This window comes from Schistocerca gregaria, chromosome 3 (assembly GCF_023897955.1).
Source record: "Schistocerca gregaria isolate iqSchGreg1 chromosome 3, iqSchGreg1.2, whole genome shotgun sequence".
Lineage (NCBI taxonomy): Eukaryota > Metazoa > Arthropoda > Insecta > Orthoptera > Acrididae > Schistocerca > Schistocerca gregaria.
In genome coordinates, this window is record NC_064922.1 from 405,227,075 (window position 1) to 405,252,141 (window position 25,067).

General features: G+C 42.2%; 1 protein-coding gene across 1 annotated transcript in view; it reads left to right on the forward strand.

Moving 5' to 3' along the window:
• The window catches only part of LOC126355132 (carbonic anhydrase-related protein 10), a 2,094,013-nt gene that overhangs the window by 910,641 nt on the left and 1,158,305 nt on the right, over positions 1–25,067 (forward strand). Inside the window, exon 3 of the mRNA XM_050005316.1 lies at positions 10,755–10,805. Coding sequence (XP_049861273.1) covers positions 10,755–10,805 — 51 coding nt within the window. The remainder of the gene's footprint in view (positions 1–10,754; positions 10,806–25,067) is intronic.

The window sequence follows — 25,067 nt, forward strand, 5'->3', positions numbered from 1 at the left end:
ACAGGAATAGATTTCTAAACATTTTGAGGACACTGCCAATCCTACGTATGTTTTTCGGCTGTTTTCGAGGCCGTTTGCTATTTACGTTGAAACCGCCCCTCTGCATGTGCAGATGGAATTGAACAATCTGCAATGCCATTCACGTTTAAAATATAAATCCCTTTACGTTGATTTAGTCCAAGAGTTCTACGTTGTCTTCTTCGGTCAGAGTTTCCATGTCTCCCTAATGAGGTTGCAAACGTTATAAAATGGTTTGATCGATCTGTGTGCATGAAAGGCTTATTTCGATTATGAAACTAATTAAGTCACGATTCAGCCACGACCTGAATCACAAAAATGCGCGAAATTTTCTCTGTGTGTCCGTAAACCCACAGTTTGTACGAAGTGTAAATTTTATTTTGTCTTCAATACGCCAAAAATAATTAAATAACAATGAAATTTTTTGCTTGTGATATATATATTAATGATATATGAAACGAAGCAGCTCGGCAGCCTTTTAGTGACCCTTGAGCAAGTGCACTGCCATGTAATGGTGATGCATTCGGGCTCCTTACCTCTTTTCCATCTTCGCACTTACACTGTACGGTGTGATAGATGGAGAAGTCAGGTGGCACAGCTCTGCACGTAAGTTAGAGTAATGTAGTGTACAGAGTTCTTGGCTGGCTCTAACAGTAAGCTAAATGATCTGCACATTTCTTCGAAAGTAAAGTTCTATATACTGACTTGGCAGAAAATCCTAAGATATTTTGGTCTTATGTCAAAGCGGTAGATGGATCAAAACAAAATGTCCAGACACTCTGTGACCAAAATGGTACTGAAACGGAGGATGACAGACTAAAGGCTGAAATAATAAATGCCTTTATTCAAAGCTGTTTCACAGAGGAAGACTGCACTGTAGTTCCATCTCTAGATTGTCGCACAGATGGCAAAATGGTAGATATCGAAATAGACGACAGAGGGATAGAGAAACAATTAAAATCGCTCAAAAGAGGAGAGGCCGCTGGACTTGATGGGATACCAGTTCGGTTTTACACAGAGTACGCGAAGGAATTTGCCCCCCTTCTTGCGGCGGTGTACCGTAGGTCTCTAGAGGAGCGTAGCGTTGCAAAGGATTGGAAAAGGGCACAGGTCATCCCCGTTTTCAAGAAGGGACGACGAACAGATGTGCAGAACTATAGACCTATATCTCTAACGTCGATCAGTTGTAGAATTTTGGAACACGTATTATGTTCGAGTATAATGACTTTTCTGGAGACTAGAAACCTACTCTGTAGGAATCAGCATGGGTTTCGAAAATACGGTCGTGTGAAACCCAGCTCGCGCTATTTGTCCACGAGACTCAGAGGGCCATAAACACCTGTTCACAGGTAGATGCCGTGTTTCTTGACTTCCGCAAGGCGTTCGGTAAAGTTCCCCACAGTCGTTTAATGAAAAAAGTAGGAGCATATGGCCTATCAGACCAATTGTGTGATTGGATTGAGGAGTTCCTAGATAACAAAACGCAACATGTCATTCTCAATAGAGAGATGTCTTCCGAAGTAAGAGTGATTTCAGGTGTGCCGCAGCGGAGTGTCATAGGACCGTTGCTATTCACAATATACATAAATGACATTGTGGATGACATCGTAAGTTCACTGAGGCTTTTTGCAGACGATGCTGTGGTGTATCGAGAGGTTGTAACAATGGAAAATTGTACTGAAATGCAGGAGGATCTGCAGCGAATTGACGCATGATGCAGGGAATGGCAATTGAATCTCAATGTAGACAAGTGTAATGTGCTGCGATACGTCCCTTATCATTTAGCTACAAAATAGCAGGTCCGCAACTGGAAGCAGTTAATTCCATAAATTATCTGGGAGTATGCATTAGGAGTGATTTAAAATGGAATGATCATATAATGTTGATCGTCGGTAAGGCAGATGCCAGACTGAGGTTCATTGGAAGAATCCTAAGGAAATGCAATCCGAAAACAAAGGTAGTAGGTTACAGTACGCTTGTTCGCCCACTGCTTGAATCCTGCTCAGCAGTGTGGGATCCGTACCAGATAGGGTTGATAGAAGAGATAGAGAAGATCCAACGGAGAGCAGCGCGCTTCGTTACCGGATCATTTAGTAACCTCGAAAGCGTTACGGAGATGATAGATAAACTCCAGTGGAAGACTCTGCAGGAGAGACACTCAGTAGCTCGGTACGGGCTTTTGTTAAAGTTTCGAGAATATACCTTCACCGAACAGTCAAGCAGTATATTGCTACCTCCTACGTATATCTCGCGAAGAGACCATGAAGATAAAATCAGAGAGATTAGAGCCCACGCAGAGGCATACCGACAATCCTTCTTTCCACGAACAATACGAGATGGGAATAGAAGGGAGAGCCGATAGAGGTACTCAGGGTACCCTCCGCCACACATCGTCAGTTGGCTTGCGGAGTATGGATGTAGATGTAGATGAGATGTAGACACCACGTTCTGGAAAAATATCTTAAATACCAGACTTGCTAGATGTACGAGCCTGTTATTAACTTTTCTCGAATATGTTGGGGGTCTTGGAAAATGCAAAATCGGTTGAGTTCATTCTTTTGAGGAAACAACAGGAAGATACTCACAATATTTTCCAGGAAACTCTATGATTTGGTGACAATGTGAAGAATTGTTGAAAAAATTGGAACTGTATAATTAACTCAGTAAAGGCTGGAAACAGCCAAGATCGCTTTTAAGATATTTATTTAGATGGTTCAAATGGTTCAAATGGCTCTGAGCACTATGGGACTCTACTGCTGTGGTCATAAGTCCCCTAGAACTTAGAACTACTTAAATCTAACTAACGTAAGGACACCACACACATCCATGCCCAAGGCAGGATTCGAACCTGCGAGCGTAGCAGTCGCACGGTTCCGGACTGAGCGTCTAGAACCGCTAGACCACCGCGGCCGGCTATTTATTTAGATGACTAGTTCCGATAAGAGTAGGTTCCCATCTTCGGATCTCCAACTTTACGATCCATAGTAACCCCATCATATGCGCTTTGTATCTTGTTATGTCACAAATGTAAGTGTAATTACCGTGAAGCAAATTAAAGGTCGCCATGTTCCACGCACTTTACACATACATTTGCGATATGACACGATACGAAGCATGGATGGTGGAGATTTATGAATTATAAAGTTGAAGATCCGACTATTTTAACGTAGTTTTACCGAAGTCAGTCATCTAAATAATAAATATTTTACCTGTGATTTTGGCTGTTTGGAGTTTCTCCAGAGTTTATTATACTACAGATCACCCCCGTTCTGGCAACGTCAAGAATATATAGGAACTGTGTAACATCCATTTAACAGTAACTCAGAAAGAAAGCATTTCCGAAGATGGCACTTTTCCTTTATTTGGCGAGCAGAAACAGCCCTCAGTGTTGTTGAAGTAACTGCGGTATAACCAGTCAATAAATAAGCTACGTAGTCCTCTAACGTGAAGCGATTAGATAATTTCAACTGACCTTCAGAAGTGGTTTTCGTTGTGCAGAAAAACTTACAGTACCTCTGCTAAGTAATTGATCATCTTTGCACTGCAAACGAGATTTGATGTTGACTATCTTAGTTTTGGAATATGGTGGCTTCCTCATTTTGTATGCCGCAAAATACCATCACAGGTCATTACGCAAATGATACTATAGCTACTGAAATAGATGCTTGGATTCTAGTCGGCAGCCACCGAAGGCCTATAGTTTAAATGAAGGGTGTAAAGGTGAACTTCAGAGTCCATATCTTCACGGAAAGAGGGGGTAAGCATCCAAAGATAAGCGGTGACTCAACTTCTTCGTTTTTCCACTGTCCACTGTTGTCGCTTTCATGAATGATGACGAAATGATTAGGACTACACAAACACTCAGTCCCCGGGTCAACCGTTTCCTGAACACTGGAAAGTCCGTCAACTGGTGAGTACGAGCCGCCCAAAGAGAAATCCATACACTGTCCAGATTAACAGTGAGGCCATAAAAAATTGGATTGTATACTGCGTTTGTAACGGCTTCACATAGCAGAGTGATGTGGCCTGGCTTTGTAGGTCGCCAGACGCCAGAGGGTTCGCCCAGTGCAGTCGGCGTCTGTAGCGGCCTCTGGCGCTGCGTGCAGCCTCTGTGACGCACTGGCTCGCAGCAGTGTGCGCTGTGATCGTCGTATTGGTACCATGATACCGCGATAAATCAAACATCTCTGCGCCTTCGTCGCTACCGAATGGAGATAAAACATACCGAGATCGAACTATGTTTCAGAGCAGGATTTGTGATTTTAAATGTGCCGGTACTATAAGGTGTCGTCATTGATCATAAACAAAAAGTGGAAGAAGGAGCCGGCCAGTGTAGCCGAGCAGTTCTCGGCGCTTCAGTTTGGAACTCCGCGACCGCTACGGTCACTGATTCGAATCCTGCCTCGGGAATGGATGTGTGTTCTGTCCTTAGGGTAGTTAGGTTAAAGTAGTTCTAAGTTATAGAGGACTGATGACCTCAGATGTTAAGTCCCATATTGCTCAGAGCCATTTGAATAATTTTTTTGGATGAAGGAGATTAGTCGAACTATTTAAAATACAATGTCCGATAAAAGTTTAGGAAATCAGGTGAATCATAGCACTGATACCTGGAAAACAGATGCTTAAAGCAACAGACGATATTATAATGAGGTGACTAATGTCATAGGATATCGATACGCACACGTTCAAATAACGATCACAACGCGTACACAAGACGTAAGGAGGCAGTGTATTGGTGGAGCTGTCATCTCTACTCAGGAGATTCATACGAAAAAGTTTCCGACGTGATTGTGGCCACACGACGGGAATTAACAGTCTTTGAATGCGGATTGGTAGTTGGAGCTAGACACATGGGATATTAAACTTCCTGACAGATTAAAACTCTGTGCCGGACGGAGACTAAAACTAAGGACCTTTGCCTTTCGCGGGCAAGTGCTCTACCAACTGAGCTACCCAAGCACGACTCACGACCCGTCCTCCCAGCTTTACTTCTGCCAGTACCTCGTCTCCTACCTTCCAAACTTTACAGATGCTCTCCTGCGAACCTTGCAGAACTAGCGCTCCTGAAAGAAAGGATATTGCGTAGACATTGCTTGGTCACAGCCTGAGGGATGTTTCCAGAATGAGATTTTCACTCTGCAGCGGAGTGTGCACTGATACGAAACTTCCTGCAGATTAAAACTGTGTGCCGGACCGAGACGCGAACTCGGGACCTTTGCCTTTCACGTGTAAGTGCTCTACCAACTGAGCTACCACAGCACGACTCACACCCCGTCCTCACAGCTCATTCTTGAAACATCCCCTAGGCTGTGACTAAGCCATCTCTCCGCAATATCCTTTCTTTCAGGAGTGCCTGTTCTGCTAGTTTCGCAGGAGGGCTTCTGTAAAGTTTGGAAGGTAGGAGACGAGGTACTGGCAGAAGTAAAGCTGTGAGGATGGGGCGTGAGTCATGGTTGGGTAGCTTAGTTGGTAGAGCACTTGTCCGCGAATGGCAAAGGTCCCGAGTTCGAGTCTCGGTCCGGTACACAGTTTTGATCTGCCAGGAAGTTTCATATCAGCGCACACTCCGCTGCAGAGTAAAAATATCATTCTGGAAACATTGGAAATTCCATTTCGGAAATCATTAGGGAATTTAACAGTCCGAGAGCCACAGTGTAAGAATGTGCCGGGAACACCAAATTTCTGATATTGCGTCTCACCACGGACAACGCAACGGCCGATGGCCTTCACGAAACGACCGAGAGCAGCGGCGTATGTGTAGAGTTTTCAGAGCTAACAGACAAGCAACACTGCATGACATAGCAACAGGATGCAAAGTGGAACGTACGAAGAACATATACGATAAGACAGTGCGGTGAAATTTGGCGTTAATGGACTAAGGTAGTAAACCAGCGACGTGAGAGCCTTTGCTAACATCACGATATCTCCTGCAGCGCCTCTCTTGGGCTCGTGATCGTATCGTTTGCAGCGTAGACGACTGGAAAAGCATGGTCTGCTCAAATGAGTCCCGATTTCAGTTGTTAAGAGCTGATGGTAGGGTGCAGACCCCATGAAGACATGGACCCAAGTTACCTACGAGGCACTCTGCAATATGGTGTTAGCACCATAATGACGAGGGCTGTGTTTACATTTTAGTGGACTGAGTTCTCGCTTATGTTCTGGTACTTGGACACGATTTGCTGCCAATCATGGACTTCACGTTCCAAAGCAAGATGAAATTTTTATGTCTGACAATGCGCCATGCCATCGGGTCACAATTTTCGTTTTGTTTGAACAATTTGGCAACACAGATTGCTCGACATGAATCCCATCGAACATTTATGGCACATAATCGAGATGTCACTTCGTGCGCAGAATCTTGTACTGGCAACACTTTTGCAGTTATGTACGGTTATAAAGGCAGCATGGCTAAGTATTTCTTTAGGGGACTTCCCACGACTTGTTGAGTCCGTGTCACATCTAGCTGCCGCACTACGTTGGGAGAAAGGGGGTCCGACGTGATTTTAGAAGATATTCCATGACTTTTGTCACCATAGTGTAATCTAATTAGTAACAAGGGAAATTTCTGTGTCTAAACAGATAACAAGCACAGTTTGTTCAGTTCCATTTATAAAAGTAATTTCAGTATGAAATTGCAACAGCTACGAAGAAGAAGACGACCAATACACTACTGGCCATTACAATTGTTACACCCTGAAGATAACGTGCTACACACGCGAAATTTAACCGACAGGAAGAAGACGTTGCGATATGAAAATTATTAGCTTTTCAGATCATTTACACAATGTTTGCGCCAGTGGCGACACCTACAACGTGCTGTAATGAGGAAAGTTTCCAACCGATTTCTCATACACTAACAGCAGTTAACCGGCGTTGCGTGGTGAAATGTTGTTGTGATTCCTCTTGTAAGGAGGAGAAATGTGTACCATAACTTTTCCGACTTTGCAAAAGGTCGGATGGTTGCCTATCGCGATTGCGATTTATCGTATCGCGACATAGCTGCTCGCGTTGGTCGAGATCCAATGACTGTTAGCTGAATATAGAATCGGTTGGTTCAGGAGGGTAATACGAAACGCCGTGCTGGATTCCAACGGTCTCATATCACTAGCAGTCGAGAGAGAAGGCATATTATTCGCATGGCTGTAACGGATCGTGCAGCCACGTCTCGATCCCTGAGTCAGCAGATGGGGACGTTTGCAAGACAACAACCATCTGCACGAATAGTTCGACGACGTCTGCAGCAGCATGGACTATCAGCTCGGAGACCATGGCTGAGGTTACCCTTGACGCTGCATCACAGACAGGAGCGCCTATGATTGTGTACTCATAGACGAACCTGGGTGCACGAACTGAAAAACGTCATTTTTTTCGGATGAATCCAGGTTCTGTTTACAGCATCATGATGGTCGCATCCGTGTTTGGCGATATGGCGATGAACGCACGTTGGAAGCATGTATTCGTCATCGCCATACTTGCGTATCACCCGGCGTGATGGTATGGGGTGCCATTGGTTACACGTCTCGGTCACCTCTTGTTCGCATTGATGGCACTTTGAACAGTAGACGTTACATTTCAGATGTGTTACGACCCGTGTCTCTACCCTTTATTCTATCCCTGCGAAAACCTACATTTCAGCAGGATAATGCACGACCGCATGTTGCAGGTCCTCTGAGGGCCTTTCTGGATACAGAGAAAGTTCGACTGCTGCCCTGGCCAGCACATTCTCCAAATCCCTCTCCAATTGAAAATGTCTGATCAATGGTCGCCGAACAACTGGCTCGTCACAATACGCCAGTCACTACTCTTGATGAATTGTGGTATCGTGTTGAAGCTGCATGGGCAGCTGTACCTGTACACGCCATCCAAACTCTGTTTGACTCGACGCCCAGGCGTATCAAGGCCGTTATTACGGCCAGAGGTCGTTGTTCTGGGTACTGATTTCTCAGGATCTATGCACCCAAATTGCGTGAAAATGTAATCACATGTCAGTCTAGTATAATATATTTGTCCAATGAATACCCGTTTATCATCTGCATTTCTTCTTGGAGTAGCAATTTTAATGGCCGGTAGTGTACATCATTTTTGTTTTGTCATAGTTACTAAAGCGTACTGTTCCTGCAGTTATATAAAAAAGTAGTACCTTTATGTGTATCCGTGACTCTATCCCATCGGACCTATGAAAAGATCTTGAACGCCAGCATACAGCAGAAACAGAGAGTCACTTGGAGAGGATCACAGACTCAACGGAAAAATTAACCACTATACGCGGTGATTCTTATTAACGTTTAAGCGACGTAGTTGACGCGTGAGGCAAGTACTTTAATATAAAGCAAATGGTACCGCAAATGTCGGGAAATACCGCAAAAGTCGGCGGCAAATGTTGAACATGTGACGCCACCAGATGACGAACCTTGCCGCATTTGGTAACAATTGGGCTTGTCGATACTATACTCGCTGGTAGAGAGCCTTGCTACACGTCGTTTCGGTAGGATACTTGGTTTCTGAACACCTTTTGTTAATGTGGTCAGTTGTAAACGTTGAAGTTACTAAATTGTTGTCTTCGCTGTAACGAAGCAGAAGCTGTTCATGTGTTGTGAAAGCCCATTCTCTTTTTTGTTTACAGTTTTTAGTCAGTAAAGAAGACGCAGGTCATTGACTGGTAGCGATGCTATTCGGAAGCTTATGACATAGTATGGAAGGTTATTGTTGTACTGGACTTTGCAGTTAACCAGGGGAGACCGCGAGACCAAGAAGTAAAATAATGAATATTACCTAAATCTAAGCACACAAGTATCTAACGCAGTGCAAAATATGCAACATGTTGATGCTAGACTCGAACACTAAGCCCTATGCTGTAACGTCGCAAACTTAGAACAACAGCCACAGCACTTAATTACTTGACTTTGAGTGGGATGATCAGGCTTCAACGCTGTACGTGTTCAGCTTCTGTCATCCACTTTTGGAGTATTTACTGACATTTGCAGTCCCATGTGTCTCATATTAAAATTACTTGTCTCAGCGTCAACTACAACGCTTCGCCGATTTTTAAACTTTAATCAGAATCACCATGTGTAATAGCTTACGTGTTACTTTTACGATAATTAATGATGTATCAAAAAGGGAAAGTGTATCTATAATTTACAGAAAATAACATGTAGGTAATACCTTGAAACTTAATCTATAAACAAGGCACAGAAGTGATCTGAGAAGCCCACTAACAAACAATTCTGAATCGTAATGTACGCCTGATTACTAAGTCCTAAGACAAAGATGATATAGCGTAAACATAGCCTATTGTGACAAGTAGCAGTACTATAGAGCTCGTCGTAATTGAACAGAATCACTTAGGACCATTTTCTACCACGTACCAGTTGTGTTGTCTGCAATATTCCCCGTCAGTTATAAAGGTTCGAGATTGGATTAATTAAAAATACAGCGAAGTTAAGGTTGTTGTTTAAAGCTTCAGGTGTTCTGTACATTCTATCCATCCCTCCCTTAATCTCCCAACTACTATGCACAAAACACTGTGAAACTGTTGAGAAAAGGCCTTTTTGGTATGTTGTTCAACTTGTACGTCACATTTGACTGACTGACTGTCATGTCATCAAAGCATCGACAGTGTCCGCTTCGATAGCTGAGTTTGCCGGCACTGTTGCTCAGCGTGTTCAGTCAGAGGGTTAGCCGCACTCTGTAACATAAAATACTGAGTGAAAAGATCAACCGTGGAGTGTGCGATGTCTTTAGGTTAGTTAGGTTTAAGTAGTTCTAAGTTCTAGGGGACTGATGACCTCAGAAGTGAAGTCCCATAGTGTTCAGAGCCATTTTGAAAAGATCAACGCTGAACTGGAAGAGGTCTCATGGAACATCCGCCCCTCCAAATCCAACGAACAATAACGAACAAAATGAGATCAAAGTGGTCAGCACGGCAGAATGCTGTGCGAATAGGCCAGGGTTCGATTCACGGCTGGGTCCGAGATTTTCTCCGCTCAGGGACTTGCGTTGCGTTGTCTTCATCATCATATTATCCCCAACGACACCCAAGTTGCCGGAGTCGTGTCAAATAAGCAGACTTGTACCGATGACCAGTCTACCCGATGGGAGGCCCTCGCCACATGACATTTAATTTCATCCACCCTTCACTGTATCGCTTCGCGTTAGGTTCAGATTGATAGCAACATATCTAGTCATCGGTCTTAATTTTTCATGAAAAGAACTGTCCGTGTTTTGCGTTTCAATCAAATGGTGAAAGGCGTCCACGTGCCTTTTTTTTTTTTTTTTTTTTTTTGTTCCGAAGTGAAGGTGTCTGGGACAAACTTTGCACAACTCTTCTTTCTTTAGAAACATTGTGGAGAATGCCCTGAACATCTGATTTAGAGATATTACCCCACTGCTATTTGCGACACAACGACGCTGACACACTTCGGTCATACGTCAACTTCTTAACATTGCCTGCCCACAACTGACTGCTGAAACGCACATTTGTTGTGTGCAGTAGTTGGTACACGTGCCACCGCACTTACTTTCCTGACGTCGCTTGTTTGCCAGTAATAAACCCGCCTCTGAACTGCGTGGACCGTGTCTATATATGTTCAATGCCACATAGTTTTCGGTGCGAATGTGTAAACAATGCGTATTTCACTGTACGTTTCTGTGACAGAGCGTTTAAATGTAAATATGCAGCAGATATACAATAAACGCCGAGCTTACACTAATTGATGCATATTTCTCTGTTACAGTAACCTCCGGCGTGAGCTGGGAGGAATGGTGGACCTACGATGGAATATCGGGTAAGTGCTAGGAAATATGCTAAATATTCTTCCGTCATATAAAGTAGGCCGTCAGGCGCATTGTGTAATTTACTAATTTTCAGCGCTTAAACCGCCAACACTACTCACGTTTTGCTACGTGTGCTTTGAACTCTGTGATTTTTGCTGCAGAAAATTACAGTTTTTGTAATAACGTTCCGTTCTTTTGTAAATACGAGAGTACACAGGCGTTTTTCTCGTAATAATAACTTTCGCTGTGAGCTGCGGAGCAGATCATTGACGTTTCGTGTCAGATAATTCTACTGGAACGAAGCAGCCAATGTTCGTATTTTCGTCCTAGTTGTCAAGAGAATACCGCTAAAATCTCATTACGGGTCAGTAAACTGCTTCAGAAGCTAAACTGACTGAATTTCACGGAACAAAGTGGAGGAACGCTAAAAATAATGTAACCCGATGTAGGTGGAAAAGCGGGAACAAATTGCACCGTACAGAGTGTGTCCTGCGTTTAATGAATTTTTCACTACGTGCTCTAAACGCCTGGTATAGAAGTCCAGGTGTATTTTCAGTGAGCTCTCCATCCTAAACAAAGTCATCACTGTATTTTACGCTCTTTGAGATACATTAAAAACAGCATTATTTAAGTAAAAAGCTTCTTCAATAGTAACTTCGTAGAGGACGAATCCTTTATATGCTTATTACAGATTTCTGGAAGCTTCTCCTAAAAGTGGCAGATCACATCATTTAGCAGTTGTTGTGTGTAGTGGGTGTTAAATGAATGTAAACGTGCACGTCGAGAAATAACAATAAGAAAAAAATTCATATTACAGAAAATCCTAAGAGGTGTCCTTACTTTTTTTAGATTAATAGGGGAAAACATCATAAATTGTAGGAATTTCAGCATTTTCTGAATTTACTGACATTTGATATACGTTTTATAAGTGAAATTCTATCAATGTGAAGACCATTCGCACATGCCTAAAGGTGAGAAAAGAAATTTTATACAATTTAAAAGATATAACGCAATAGGTGGAGAGGAGGAAAATGGTAGAGATTATTGGCACGCCTTCTAAATTGTACCACTGGTATTTATATATTGTGCCACTAAGGACTGTCTCAACTTTCGCAAGAAAGACAGAAATTTTTTGAGGGGACCATTATTTATTTTAATTTGGAAGTCATTTACAAACAATAAGGAGCCCTTAAGAGCTACTAATTATCGAATACATTAGGTCCTTCAGGAACTGCAGTGAACAGTATCAATAATAGCTACTCATTAAGATTTGCAACTATTAAAATAAAATACTTTTTTCTTTACACTTGTTTTCGCTCACTAGGCGCAGAACCATACACAACGTTTGAGGCACTTAATCGTTTCTTCCTTCCGGTCAATTTTCAGACCTCGTAGAACCAACTTATACAATATTTCGACTTTTGGTTCTGCTAATTTTTGTTCTGTTACACATACTTTACACGTTCTAAGAGTCTTTGTCAAGCAGAAATATCTTTTAGGGATTACTGGTATCAACGGCAGGTGATGCAGCTCTGTTTCTTTTTCATTTTTTTTGGAGCTGGGCTATGGGAAATATCTTTCGGCTTACTGACCCTGTCCTCCTGTAGGTTTGTTTTGTGGGAGCTGAAGGATTCACAATGCATCACTTGCATTAGTTTGTGCTGATGTTGCTTGGGAGCACTTGAGTTATCTGTTCACACGTTTCCTCTTCCTCATTTCTTGCTTATGATTCTGGTTGGGATTTTGTCGCCATGGAATACGAATCCTGAAAAATGCGTAGATCCAGTGACCGGACTCCAGTTTTGAAAATTCCAATGACGCATTTTGCTGTCAGAGTTTGTGCGAAGCTATTTGTCAGCTCTTGATTGTAACATGCTGGAAGTGACTTAGAAAACGCTACGGCTGTTGACTATAACGTTTGAGTGGTGTTTGGAGCCAGTTAAGGTATTGCGAAACCACTATTTCTAGCTGTAGTAAAAGCTTACAGATTTTCGCATGTGTTGCACTTCCGTCTAATATTAATAACATTTTTCTGTTAGAGTCATGCCTTACAATTTTGATGAAGTGCTCCATCCACTCAACAAAGAATTCTCTGGTCATCCAGTCACTGTCTGAAACTGGTAAATATGGTGTCCGATTGAGCTCCAGATTTTAAACTACCAGAGAATCATTTCTTCTCAAATATTAGCACTGGTGGCACATGCCTATAGAAGCAATGAAACAACCATCACATGACTATGGTATTTGTCCCTCTTTCTACTGTAGTTAGAGTTTCCATTTTCTGCTGCCGTCGTCGTAAAATGATCTTTTGAGGTTTCTGTACTATGGATAGGCTAGTCTCGTCCACATTGAATATCTGCATAGCCTGAAAACTATGTTCGTCCACTAAATGAGAAAGAACTTCAAAAAACCTTCTTTGTTGAAGCCAGCTGCACTCACTGCGGAAGAGGCTTCTGGTTTGAGGAGATATAATAAGTTTGAATCTAAAATACCGTAGTTTACCTTCCATCACATTTTTAAATCCTCTTGTAATCCCATTTGCTTCAGGAAAAATCAAGCGCTACTCTTTGTAAGTAAGCTTGCGAACATAAAAGCGTGTGAGATTCAAGTAGAAGTATGCGAGTCACCAGTTCGTCTTCGGGGCTCAAGTAAGTGAAGGACCATGTTTCTACTCCGTATGATATGATAATGTTCTCTCCAGGATTTCTTTAATTACATGATTGCCATCTAAAATTTCTTACGAATATTTGCTTCAGCAACATTACGCACCGCCTTAACTAAAGTAAGATAATATACGAAACATACAAGCATAGTTTTAACATATATAATTCCTCCTGTAGCTAAACAAAAAAGGTAAGAAATTTAGTCATTGAAACACAACCAGTAACCAAACCTCTTGTATTTATGATTCTACAATTGCAAACACAAGTAGCAGTACAGTTACTAGAGGATTAAAGTTACTAAACTATGCATAAAAAAGTAAATTAGTTACAAACTACGGCGTGCACACCACACTTTATTCAACATATTAAAGTCACTAAAGATATTAGGAAGTAGGTTATGACATGTTCGATGTGCCTGGCATCATTGGCGATGATGTGGCGCAGAGGAATAGAGAAATTCTGCGTAACCCTCTGAACAGTGTTGCTGTCAGTGACCTCCTGAATGGCTGTTTTTAGCTCAGCAATGGTTTTGGGTTATTGCTGTACACCTTGTCCTTAATGTAGCCCCACATGAAGGGCATTTGTTCAGATCAGGAGAATATGGCGAACAATCGATGCCCGTGCCAGTAGCATCTGGGTACCACAGAGCCAGAATGCGGTCCTCAACGTTCTCCTTCTGGACATCAAACACTCTCCTCCTTTGCTGGGGTCGAGCTTCGTATTGCAGGAACCACATCTTCTTGAAATCGAGGTCGCTCCGGATAACTACCCTACTGCCCATTAAAATTGCTACACCACGAAGATGACGTGCTATAGACGCGATATTTAACCGACAGGAAGAAGATGCTGTGATATGAATATGATTAGCTTTTCAGAGAATTCACACAAGGTTGGCGCCAGTGGCGACACCTACTACGTGCTGACATGAGGAAAGTTTCTAACAGATATCTCATACACGAAACGCAATTGACCGGCGTTGTCTGGTGAAACCTTGTTGTGATTCTTCGTGTAAGGAGGAGAAATGTGTACCATCACTTTCCCAACTTTGACAAAGGTCGGATTGTAGCCTATCGCGATTACGGTTTATCGTATCGCGACATTGCTGCTCGCGTTGGTCGACATCCAATGTTAGCAGAATATGGAATCGGTGCGTTCAGGAGGGTAATACGGAACGCCGTGCTGTATCCTAACGGCCTCGTATCACTAGCAGTCGAGATGATAGGCATCTTATCCGCATGGCTGTAACGGATGGTGCAGCCACGTCTCGATCCCTGAGTCAACAGATGGGGACGTTTGCAAGACAACAACCATCTGCACGAACAATTCGATGACGTTTGCAGCAGCATGGACTATCAGCTCGGAGACCACGGCTGCGGTTACCCTTGACGCAGCATCACAGGCAGGAGCGCCTGCTATGGTGTAGTCAACGACGAACCTGGGTGCACGAATGGCAAAGTGTCATTTTTTCGGATGAATCCAGGTTCTGTTTACAGCATCATGATGGTCGTATTCGTGTTTGGCGACATCGCGGTGAACGCACATGGGAAGTGTGTATTCGTCATCGCCATAATGGCGAATCACCCGGCGTGATGGTATGAGGTGCCAATGGTTACACGTCTCGGTCACCTCTTGTTCGCACTACCGGCACTTTGAGCGGTGTACGTTACATTTCAGATGTGTTACGACCCGTGGCTCTACCCTGCATTCGATCCCTGCGAAACCCTACATTTCAGCAGGATAATGCACAACCGCATATTGCAGGTCCTGTACGGGCCTTTCGGGATACAGAAAACGTTCGACTGATGTCCTGGCCAGCACATTCTCCTGATCTCTCACCAATTGGAAACGTCGGATCAATAGTGGCCGAGCAACTGGCTCGTCACAACACGCAGTCACTACTCTTGATGAACGGTGGTATCGTGTTGAATCTGCATGGGTAGCTGTACCTGTACATTCCATCCAAGCTCTGTTTGAGTCAGTGCCCAGGCGTATCAAGGCGGTTATACGGCCAGAGGTGATTGTTCTGGGTACTGATTTCTCAGGATCTATGCACCCAAATTGCTTGAAAACGTAATCACATGTCAGTTGTAGTATAATATATATTTGTCCAATGAATACCCGTTAATCATCTGCATTTCTTCCTGGTGTAGCAATTTTAATGGCCAGTAGTGTAGTATGAACGTATCTTTCAGAACCTTCATGAACCGTTCGGTAGGTATCGTGGAAAATCCAAAAAAAAAAAAAAAAAAAAATAATGGTTCAAATGGCTCTGAGCACTATGGGACATAACATCTGTGGTCTTCAGCCCCCTAGAACCTAGAACTACTTAAACCTAAGGACATCACGCACATCCATGCCCGAGGCAGGATTCGAACCTGCGACCGTAGCAGTCGCTGGAATATCGCACCGATTATTCTGTAACTGGGCTTTGCGCACCGTTCAGCCACCTGTTGAGAATGAAGAGGCTTGTCGATCGCGAAATGTGGATTCTCAGTCCTCCAGATGTTCCAATTTTGCTTAGTGATGAACCTATCGAAATGAAAGTGGGTTTCGTCGATGAACCGTGCTAATACCCATTATGCTTTGCGGCCTAATGTGAACTGTCCAGAAGTTATGACGATTTTATTTCATGTAGTTCAGTAATTGTCATGCAGTAAGTCAAATCAACTGTAGACATTTATCATGAACATTGCTTTAAAGTACTGGGACACCAGTACGGTTTATAAGAACACTCGTGGTGCAATTCATAAGGCGATGCCATATTTCATAAACTTATTTCATACTGACAGAACCTAGGACGTTTGTAAACGTTCTTGCACGACATTGGCACTGATTAAGTGTAGTTACATTCTGTATTATTTACCATCTAAATAAACTTTACACATCTTTAAGTGAACAGATGCGTAGCTTCACAAACAAATACATACTTCCTGAGACCACAAAATAAACTTGAACCACTATACTCCGGAAGTCTCAACAGTGCGACAAACTGGTCACGTACAACAGCTAGATAAAATTTAATACACATTCCGTACAACAGATAGCATGACCATGCAGATAGTTTGCTACGTATGTTGGTGGTACAGTAAAAGACGATACACTTTGTAAGACATTACCCCAAACAAATCACTCAAGGAGTAACATACTTCTGTGAATCGGAAGGGCAATAGCAAGGAAAATCGATTTACAATTTAGCAATAAAATATGATGAACCTCCTACTGACCGTTTCTAGACAATTGTAGATAGTGCTTAGAAGATAAAGCCTTACTTAGGAACATATGTCCGGTAACGATTCATTTCTACTTAATACAAAAATTTAATTACTCATATTATTTATTTACGCACTGATTATTTACGTTTCTTACACCGTATTTCTGTACGATAGACCGATAGGCTAGCTTAATACAGTACTTACGTGATTGCATTACATGAGGTCCTTTGTGTAAAAATTGCCTATGCCTTTTACCCCAATTATCCATGCAAAGTTAGCTACAATATCACCAAAATTTAGCATTAGGTCGACTGCATATTCCCATTTCACTATAGAAGGGCAAATCGTGTATACTGCTAATTAGAGCGCCACGTCAACATCACAGCAGGAGGGGGAAGAGAGTGTCTCTGTATGCTGCCACAAGGCCTCGTGAAAACCAATTCTTAAAAAACGACGGAAGCTAAAGAGACGAAGATGAAGAGCAACCGAAGCTACTGCGCCTCCGACGATGGATAGGAAAAAAAAGAAGACTTCTGGTCAGGTGAATACAGGGTTATAAATACAAAATCAAATAGGGGTAATGCAGGAGTAGGTTTAATAATGAATAAAAAAAAATAGGAGCGCGGCTAAGCTACTACCAACAGCGTAATGAGCGCATTATTGTAGCCAAGATAGACGCGACACCCACGCCTACCACAGTAGTAAAAGTGTTTATATGTCAACTAAGTCCGCAGATGACGAAGAGATTGACGAAATGTATAACGCGATAAAAGAAATTATTCAGATAGTGAAGGGAGACGAAATTTTAATAGTCATGGGAAACTGGAATTCGATGATAGGAAAAGGAAGAGAAGGGAAAATAGTAGATTAGAATTTGGCACAGAGGGTAACTTAATCATAGCTAACACTTGGCTTAAGAATCATGAAAGAAGGTAGTATATGTGGAAGAGGCCTGGATACACTGCAAGCTTTCAGACAGCTTATATATAATGGTAAGACAGAGATTTAAGAACCAGATTTTAAATTGTAAGATATTGCCAGGGGCACACGTGGACTCTGACACACAATCTATTGATTATGAACTATACATTAAAACTGAAGAAACTGCAAAAAGATGGGGAATATATTGAGAAGAGACTGGGATAAACTAGAGGAGCCAGAGGTTTTAGAGGGATTTAGAGAGAGCATTAGGGTACGATTGACAAGAACAAGGGAAAGAAATACAATAGAACAAGAATGGGTTGCTTTGAGATATGAAATAGTGAAGGCAGCAGATCATCATGTAGGTAAAAGGCTAGGGCTAGTAGAAATCCTTGGGCATCTGAAGAGATACTGAATTTAATTGATATAAGGGGAAAATATAAAATGCAGTAAATGAAGCAGGCGAAAATGAATACAAACTTCTCAAAAATGAGATCGACGGGAAGTGCAAAATGGCTAAGCTGAGACAGCTAGAGGACAAATGTAAGAATATAGAGGCATATATCACTAAGGGTAAGATAGGTACTGCCTACAGGAAAATTAAAGAGACCCTTGGAGAAAAGAGAACCACTGGTATGAACATCAAGAGCTCAGATGGAAAACCAGTTCCAAGCAAAGAATGAAAAGCAGAAAGGGGAAAGGAGTATATAGATGATCTATATAAGGGCGTTGTACTTGAGGGCAATATTATGGAAATGGAAGACGACGTAGATGAAGATGAAATAGGAGATATGATACTTCGTGAAGAAACTGATAGAGCACTGAAGGACCTACGTCGAAACAAGGCCCCCGAAGTAGACAACATTCCATTAGAACAACTGATAACGTTGGGAGAGCCAGCGCTGACAAAACTCTGCCATCTGGTAAGCAAGATGAATTAAATATTCGAAATACCCTTGGAATTCAAGAAGAATATAATAATTCCAATCCCAAAGAAAGCAGGTGTTGACAGATGTGAAAATTACCGAACTATAAGTTTAATAAGTCACGGCTGCAAAACATTGAGACGAATTCTTTACAGATTAATGGAAAATCTGGTAGAAGCCGATCTTGCGGAAGATAAATTGGATTCCGTAGAAATGTTGGAACACGTGAGACAATATTGACCCTACGTCTTATCTTAGAAGATAGATTACGGAAAGGCACACTTACGTTTCTAGCATTTGTAGACTTAGAAAAAGCTTTTGACAATGTTGACTGGAATACTCTCTTTCAAATACAGAAGGTGGCAGAGGTCAAATAAAGGGAGTGAAAGGCTATTAGAATTTGTACAGAAATCAGATAGCAGTTACAAGAGTCGAGGGGCATGAAAGGGGAGTAGTGGTTTGGAAGGGAATGGGACAGGGTTGTATCCAATCCCCGATATTATTCAATCTATATAATTGGCAAGCAGTAAAGGAAACGAAAGAAAAATTGGGAGCGGGAATTAAAAACAACGGAGAAGAAATGAAAAGGTCGAGATTTGCCGATGACATCGTAATTCTGTCAGGGACAGTAAAGAGCCTGGAAGAGCGGAATGGACAGTGTCCTGAAAGGATTATACAAGACGAACATTAACAGAATCAAAACGAGGGTACTGGAATGTAGTCTAATTTAATCAGGTGACGCTGAGGGAATTAGATTAGGAAATGAGACACTTAAAGTAGAAGATGAAATTTGGTGTTTATGGACCAAAATAACTCATGATGGTCGATGTAGAGAGGATATAAAATGTAGATTGGCAATGGCAAGAAAACCGTTTCTGAAGAAGAGAAATTTGTTAACATCGAGTAGAGATTTAAGTGTCAGGATGTCTCTTCTAAAAGTTTTTGTAGGGAATGTAGCCATTTATGGATGTGGAATATGGACGATAAATAGATTAGACAAGAAGAAGATTGAAGCTTTCGAAATGTGGTGCTACAGAAGAATGCTGAAGATTAGATGGGTAGTTCAAGTAACTAATGAGAAGGTATTGATCAGAACTGGGGACAAAAGGAATTTCTGGCACAACTTGACAAGAAGAAGGGATCGGTTTGTAGGACATGTTCCCAGGCATCAAGTGACCACCAGTTTAGTACTGGAGGGCTCCGAGGAGGGTAAAAATCTCTGAGGGAGACCAAAAGATGAATACACTAACCAGATTCAGAAGGACATAGGGTGCAGTAGTTACTTAGAGGCGAAGAAGTTGGCACAGGATAGAATAGGATTGAGAGCCACTTCAAACCAGTCTCTGGACTGAAGACCACAAAAACAACAATCCTACTGGATGCCATCTTGGATTCGAAAAATATTAAAATGTTGAGTAATGTACTGTCTCACATAAAATTCGATTTTTGGGTGCACGTGTTTGGCGTATGATCTGTATCAAACATGAAGTTAATTTTCTGTTCTTTGTGTCAAATAAAACATTGTGCCAAAAGTTTGGTATACAACTGGAAGGAATTCAGATGAAAGGTCAACATCTAGCCGAATAGGAGATTATCAGAAAAGAGCACAAACTGGGAAGATACAGAATTGGATAGTGAAATCGGCGCTTTTTCATACGAGCTATTCAAGCGTTTATGTTCAGCGTTGTAGGAAAAAGACGAAAAATCGAGATACGGATTATCGGACGGTGATCTGAATACCAATTTTTTTGAAAGCAAATCCGTTGCTCTTTGGACATGAAGTCAATTAGCTCCTTGGCGTTGTATTATAAGGCTTCGGTTAGCGTGCCTATGCAGTAATGATGATAAATGCTTTCACCAGGTTCTAATTCGTCCAGTGTACGCTTTAACTGTCAGTAGCTGGTTTCAGGTCTGTATATAGCTCACACTGTTTTACTGCTCAAAAAATGTTCTCATATTTTGCATTGAAAGACGTCTGACGTTGCAAGACTGTAGAAGTAATATTATTCAAATAAGAATGACGTATAATAAAATTTGGTCTCGCGATATTCAGTCGACGTTATTTTATTTTCGAATTATACCAGCCGTGGTTATAATGAAACCATCATTGGTTATGCGTGAAATGTTCTTGGGGGATAGCATCGGATAGTGTGGTGGAACCTGCACAAGATTTCAACGTGATAAGCTGTCACACCTGAACATGAAGGCACGCTAAAATCTGACTCTACACTCAAGAACTGTTCATACAATTACAACGCCGCGCATACATTTAACAGCAAATCGATATACAGGGTGGTCCATTGATCGTGACTGGGCAAAATGTCTCACGAAATAAGCGTCGAACGAAAGAACTACAAAGAACGAAACTGGTCCAGCTTGAAGGGGGAAACCAGATGGCGCTATGTTTGGCCATCTAGATGGCGCTGCCATACGTCAAACAGATATCAACTGCTCGTGTAGTACGTAAAGAAATATGAATGTTTTAGTTGGACCACTTTTCTCGCTTTGTGACAGATGGCTCTATAATAGTCACAAACATATAGTTCACAATTTTAGACCAACAGCAGGTAACAGGTAGGTTTTTAAAATTAAAATACAGAACGTAGTTACGTTTGAACATTTTATTTCGGTTGTTCCAATGTGATACATGTACCTTTGTGAACTTATTATTTCTGAGAACGCATGTTGTTACATCATGATTACCTGTAAATATCACCTTAATGCAATAAATGCTCAAAATGATGTCAGTTAATCTCAATGCATTTGGCAATAAGTGTAACGACATTCCTCTCAACAGCGAGTAGTTCTCCCTCCGTAATGTTCGCACATTCTTCGACAATGCGCTTACGAATGTTGTCAGGCGTTGTCATTGGATCACGATAGCAAATATCCTTCAACTTTCCCCAGAGAAAGAAATCCGGAAACGTCAGATCCAGTGAACGTGCAGGCCGTGGTATGGTGCTTCGACGACCAACCCACCTTTTATGAAATACTCTATTCAGTACCGCTTCAACCGCACGCGAGCTATGTGCCGGACATCCATCATGTTGGAAGTACATCGCCATTCTGTCATGCAGTGAAACATCTTGTAGTAACATCGGTAGAACATTACGTAGGGAATCAGCATACACTGCACCATTAATATTGCCATCAATAAAATGGGGGCCAATTATCCTTCCTCCCATAACGCCGCACCATACATTAACCCGCAAAGGTCGCTGATGTTCTACTTGTGACAGCCATTGTGGATTTACCGTTGCCCAATAGTGCGTACTATGCCAGTTTACGTTACCGCTGTTGGTGAATGAAGCTTCGTTGCTAAATAAAGCGCGTGGAAAAAATCGTCATCGTCCCGTAATTTCTATTGTGCCCAGTGGCAGAACTGTACACCACGTTTATACTCGTCGCCATGCAATTCATGGGGCATAGAAATATGTTACGGGGGCAATCGATGTTGTTGTAGCATTCTCAACACCGACATTTTTGAGATTCCCGATTGTCGCACAATATGTCTGCTACTGATGTGCGGATTAGCCGCGACAGCAGCTAAAACACCTACTTGGCCATCATCATTTGTATCAGGTCGTGGCTGACGTTTCACATGTGGCTGCACACTTCCTGTTTTCTTAAATAACGTAACGTAACTAACCGGCGAACGTTCCGGACACTAGGATGATGTCGTCCAGGATACCGAGCAGCATACATGGCACACGGCCCGCATTTTGATCGCAATAGCCGTACATCAACACGAATCCGGCCTTTCCCGCAATTGGTAAACGGTCCATTTTAACGCGGGTAATGTACACGGAGCAAATACCGTCCGCACTGGCGAAATGTTATGTGATACCACGTATTTTGTGACTATTACAGCGCCATCTGTCACAAAGCGAAAAACGTGGTCCAACTAAAACATTCATTTTTATTTACGTACTACACGAATATGTAATAAAAAAATGGGGGTTCCTATTTAAAAAACTGCAGTTAATATCCGTTTGACCTATGGGAGCTTCATCTAGAGGGTCAACTATAGCGCCATCTGGTTTCCCCCTTCAAGCTAGACGAGTTTCTTCTTTGTAGTTTTTTCGTTTGATGCTTATTTCGTGAGATATTTGGCCTGGTCACTATCGATGTACCACAATGTATATGTTGCGCACATGAAATGAAATTCTCAGCTGAAAATTGTTCTTAATTTCCTGTACGCTTTTGACAAGAAAGATCGGTACACATTATAAAAATGTATGCCAGTGTGAGCCTGTTGTGTGTGTATGAGTGAGTGTGTGTGTGTATGGGTGTGACAGATTTCAAGCAAACTTGGTACACACACATTCCTTACTGTCAGGCAACAATCGCTATGGGGTAAGAACCACCTACCTGTTATAGACCAAGACATGTAACGTCATAAACACTGAGATACGTGATAAAGATGTCACAGCATGTTTGAAGTTTTAATATTTCCTTACTACCAAGACACTGCTACAGCCGAGTGAAGTTGTGGAAATCCCTGACACCTCCGGCGCTTTTGATAGCTTTCAACTGCGAAACCCAAACGGCTGTAGGCGAAAACAATAGCCGTCTTTAAAGATATCTGTGGATCTGTCGTAGAGATATTTACAAAACCGCGTGAAAGAAACGTGAAGCAACTGCGCTCTGCGTACAGAAACTGTCCGGAGTCATATTCTTTAATATGGATACTTTACTTACGCATTTCTTTGTACGACTTTTCGTAATTTCAAAGGTATTTTCATGAATACGAGGAAATGAAATTTTTCGATATTTCTTTTCAAAGACAGCTCACTCTTTATCGTTTCTATTAGAAAAGTAGCAAAATGAATATATTTTTTTAAATTCTTTATTCAATTTAGTATACTTATACATATCAACCCCCTACCTAAGTTTATTAGTGGGTCTTGATTTGATATTGTTTTACATTTCTGCGCCTTAATTGCTGACACTACAGGTATAATCTGGTTTCTCCCTTCAAGCTAGTCGAGTTTCGTTTTTTGCAGTTTTTTCGTTTGATGCTTATTTCGCGAGATATTTGGCCCGGTCAGTATCAATGGACACCCTTCACCACTACAGGGATGTCTGGTCTACTGTTATTCAATTTATACATGTATCTAAGTGCTAGCTCATTTTTCCTCCACAACTGTTATTATTAGAGTGCAGCTTTATCTATCCCATTGATCTACACTACCTGCAGCGTTACAGGTGTGCCAGCAAACTACAAACCAATGTTTTTTTTGGCCTGCCCACCCAGCTAACCCCCGTGGGAGTGCCCCTCGCACTCGGTTGGCTGATGACTTTGTTTCACTGCAGTACTATGCAAATAATTTTTCCTTTCTATTTCTACCACTGACGTATTTCTAATATATCCCGTCATAGTTGGTGCTTGTCACAATCGGTTAGTAGTGTACACCCCCCATCCCCCCCCTAATCCAAGACATGGCGGATCCCAGCCGTGAAGCGGATAACAAGTCCAGGCCTCGGCGGAACAGGGAAGGTGTTCGGAGTGTAAGTCAGGTATTGATTATATATTGATTGTTCCTCGAAAATTCCCTAAAGATACTCTTCTGGAAATTTCCTCTCAAAGTTTGCTCTAGTCTGAGCAGGTGGTGCGTATCGTGGTTAGGAAGATGTTATCTAAGCCGATGTCAACATCGTCAGAGAGGGGGTACTCATACATTCATGGTCTGGAGTGCCTTGCACAGCACCACAGTCACACGTTGGTGTAGCTCACTTCCCAAACCATCACAGTTATGTCGGGTAGGGTCCATGTCCAGTAAGGAAGCGTAGCAGCCTCTGGATGGTTTGACGTATGTAAGGCTTAAACGTTCCTCAAAGTTTGGCAGAAGCACGTAAGTTCTTCGCCCGGTTTTATCATTATCCCTTTGATCTTACAGCAGGTCTATCATTCTTCTTTTAATTCCAGGCTTGTCCCCAACTTAAACCCCCATTATTTCCTCTATTTTCTCCCTTCTCTCCTTCTTCATCCAGTACCAGGCAGCCTGTTCCCTAATTTTTATGTCCAGTGGACAGAGGCGCATCAGCACTCGAAGCCACCCTCTCCCTCCGCCACCCCCAGGAGTTGTTCTGTATGCTCCTACTGAGCGCAGGACCATGTTTCGCTGAACCTTTCTTACGGCCATGGCAGCCATAACTTTCGTGAGCCTGTGTGCCCAGATCATTGACCCGTATCCTACGATCGAAGTTAGAATGCTATTGTGATATAATTTAATTAGTTCAGGTGGGAGAAGGATCGTTTGTGACCAGTTACGATGAGGTTATGTAACATTACCAATGATCTTTGTGATACGGTGTCAATATGTGATGCATTACTTCCACCTCTCGTCGAAGACTACAAGTAGATAACGGGCCTCACGCTGCCGAAGAACTGGTGAGCCGTTAATTCTTGCCGTTGGATTCCTAACAAGTTGGCTTTTGAGTAGCAAATATGTGGACTTGGTAGGGGAAAAATGTTCTCAGTAGTTCTGTTTATTACTAGCTAACAAACCAGACATGTTGTTTGTTGTGGTCTTGAGTCCTCAGACTGG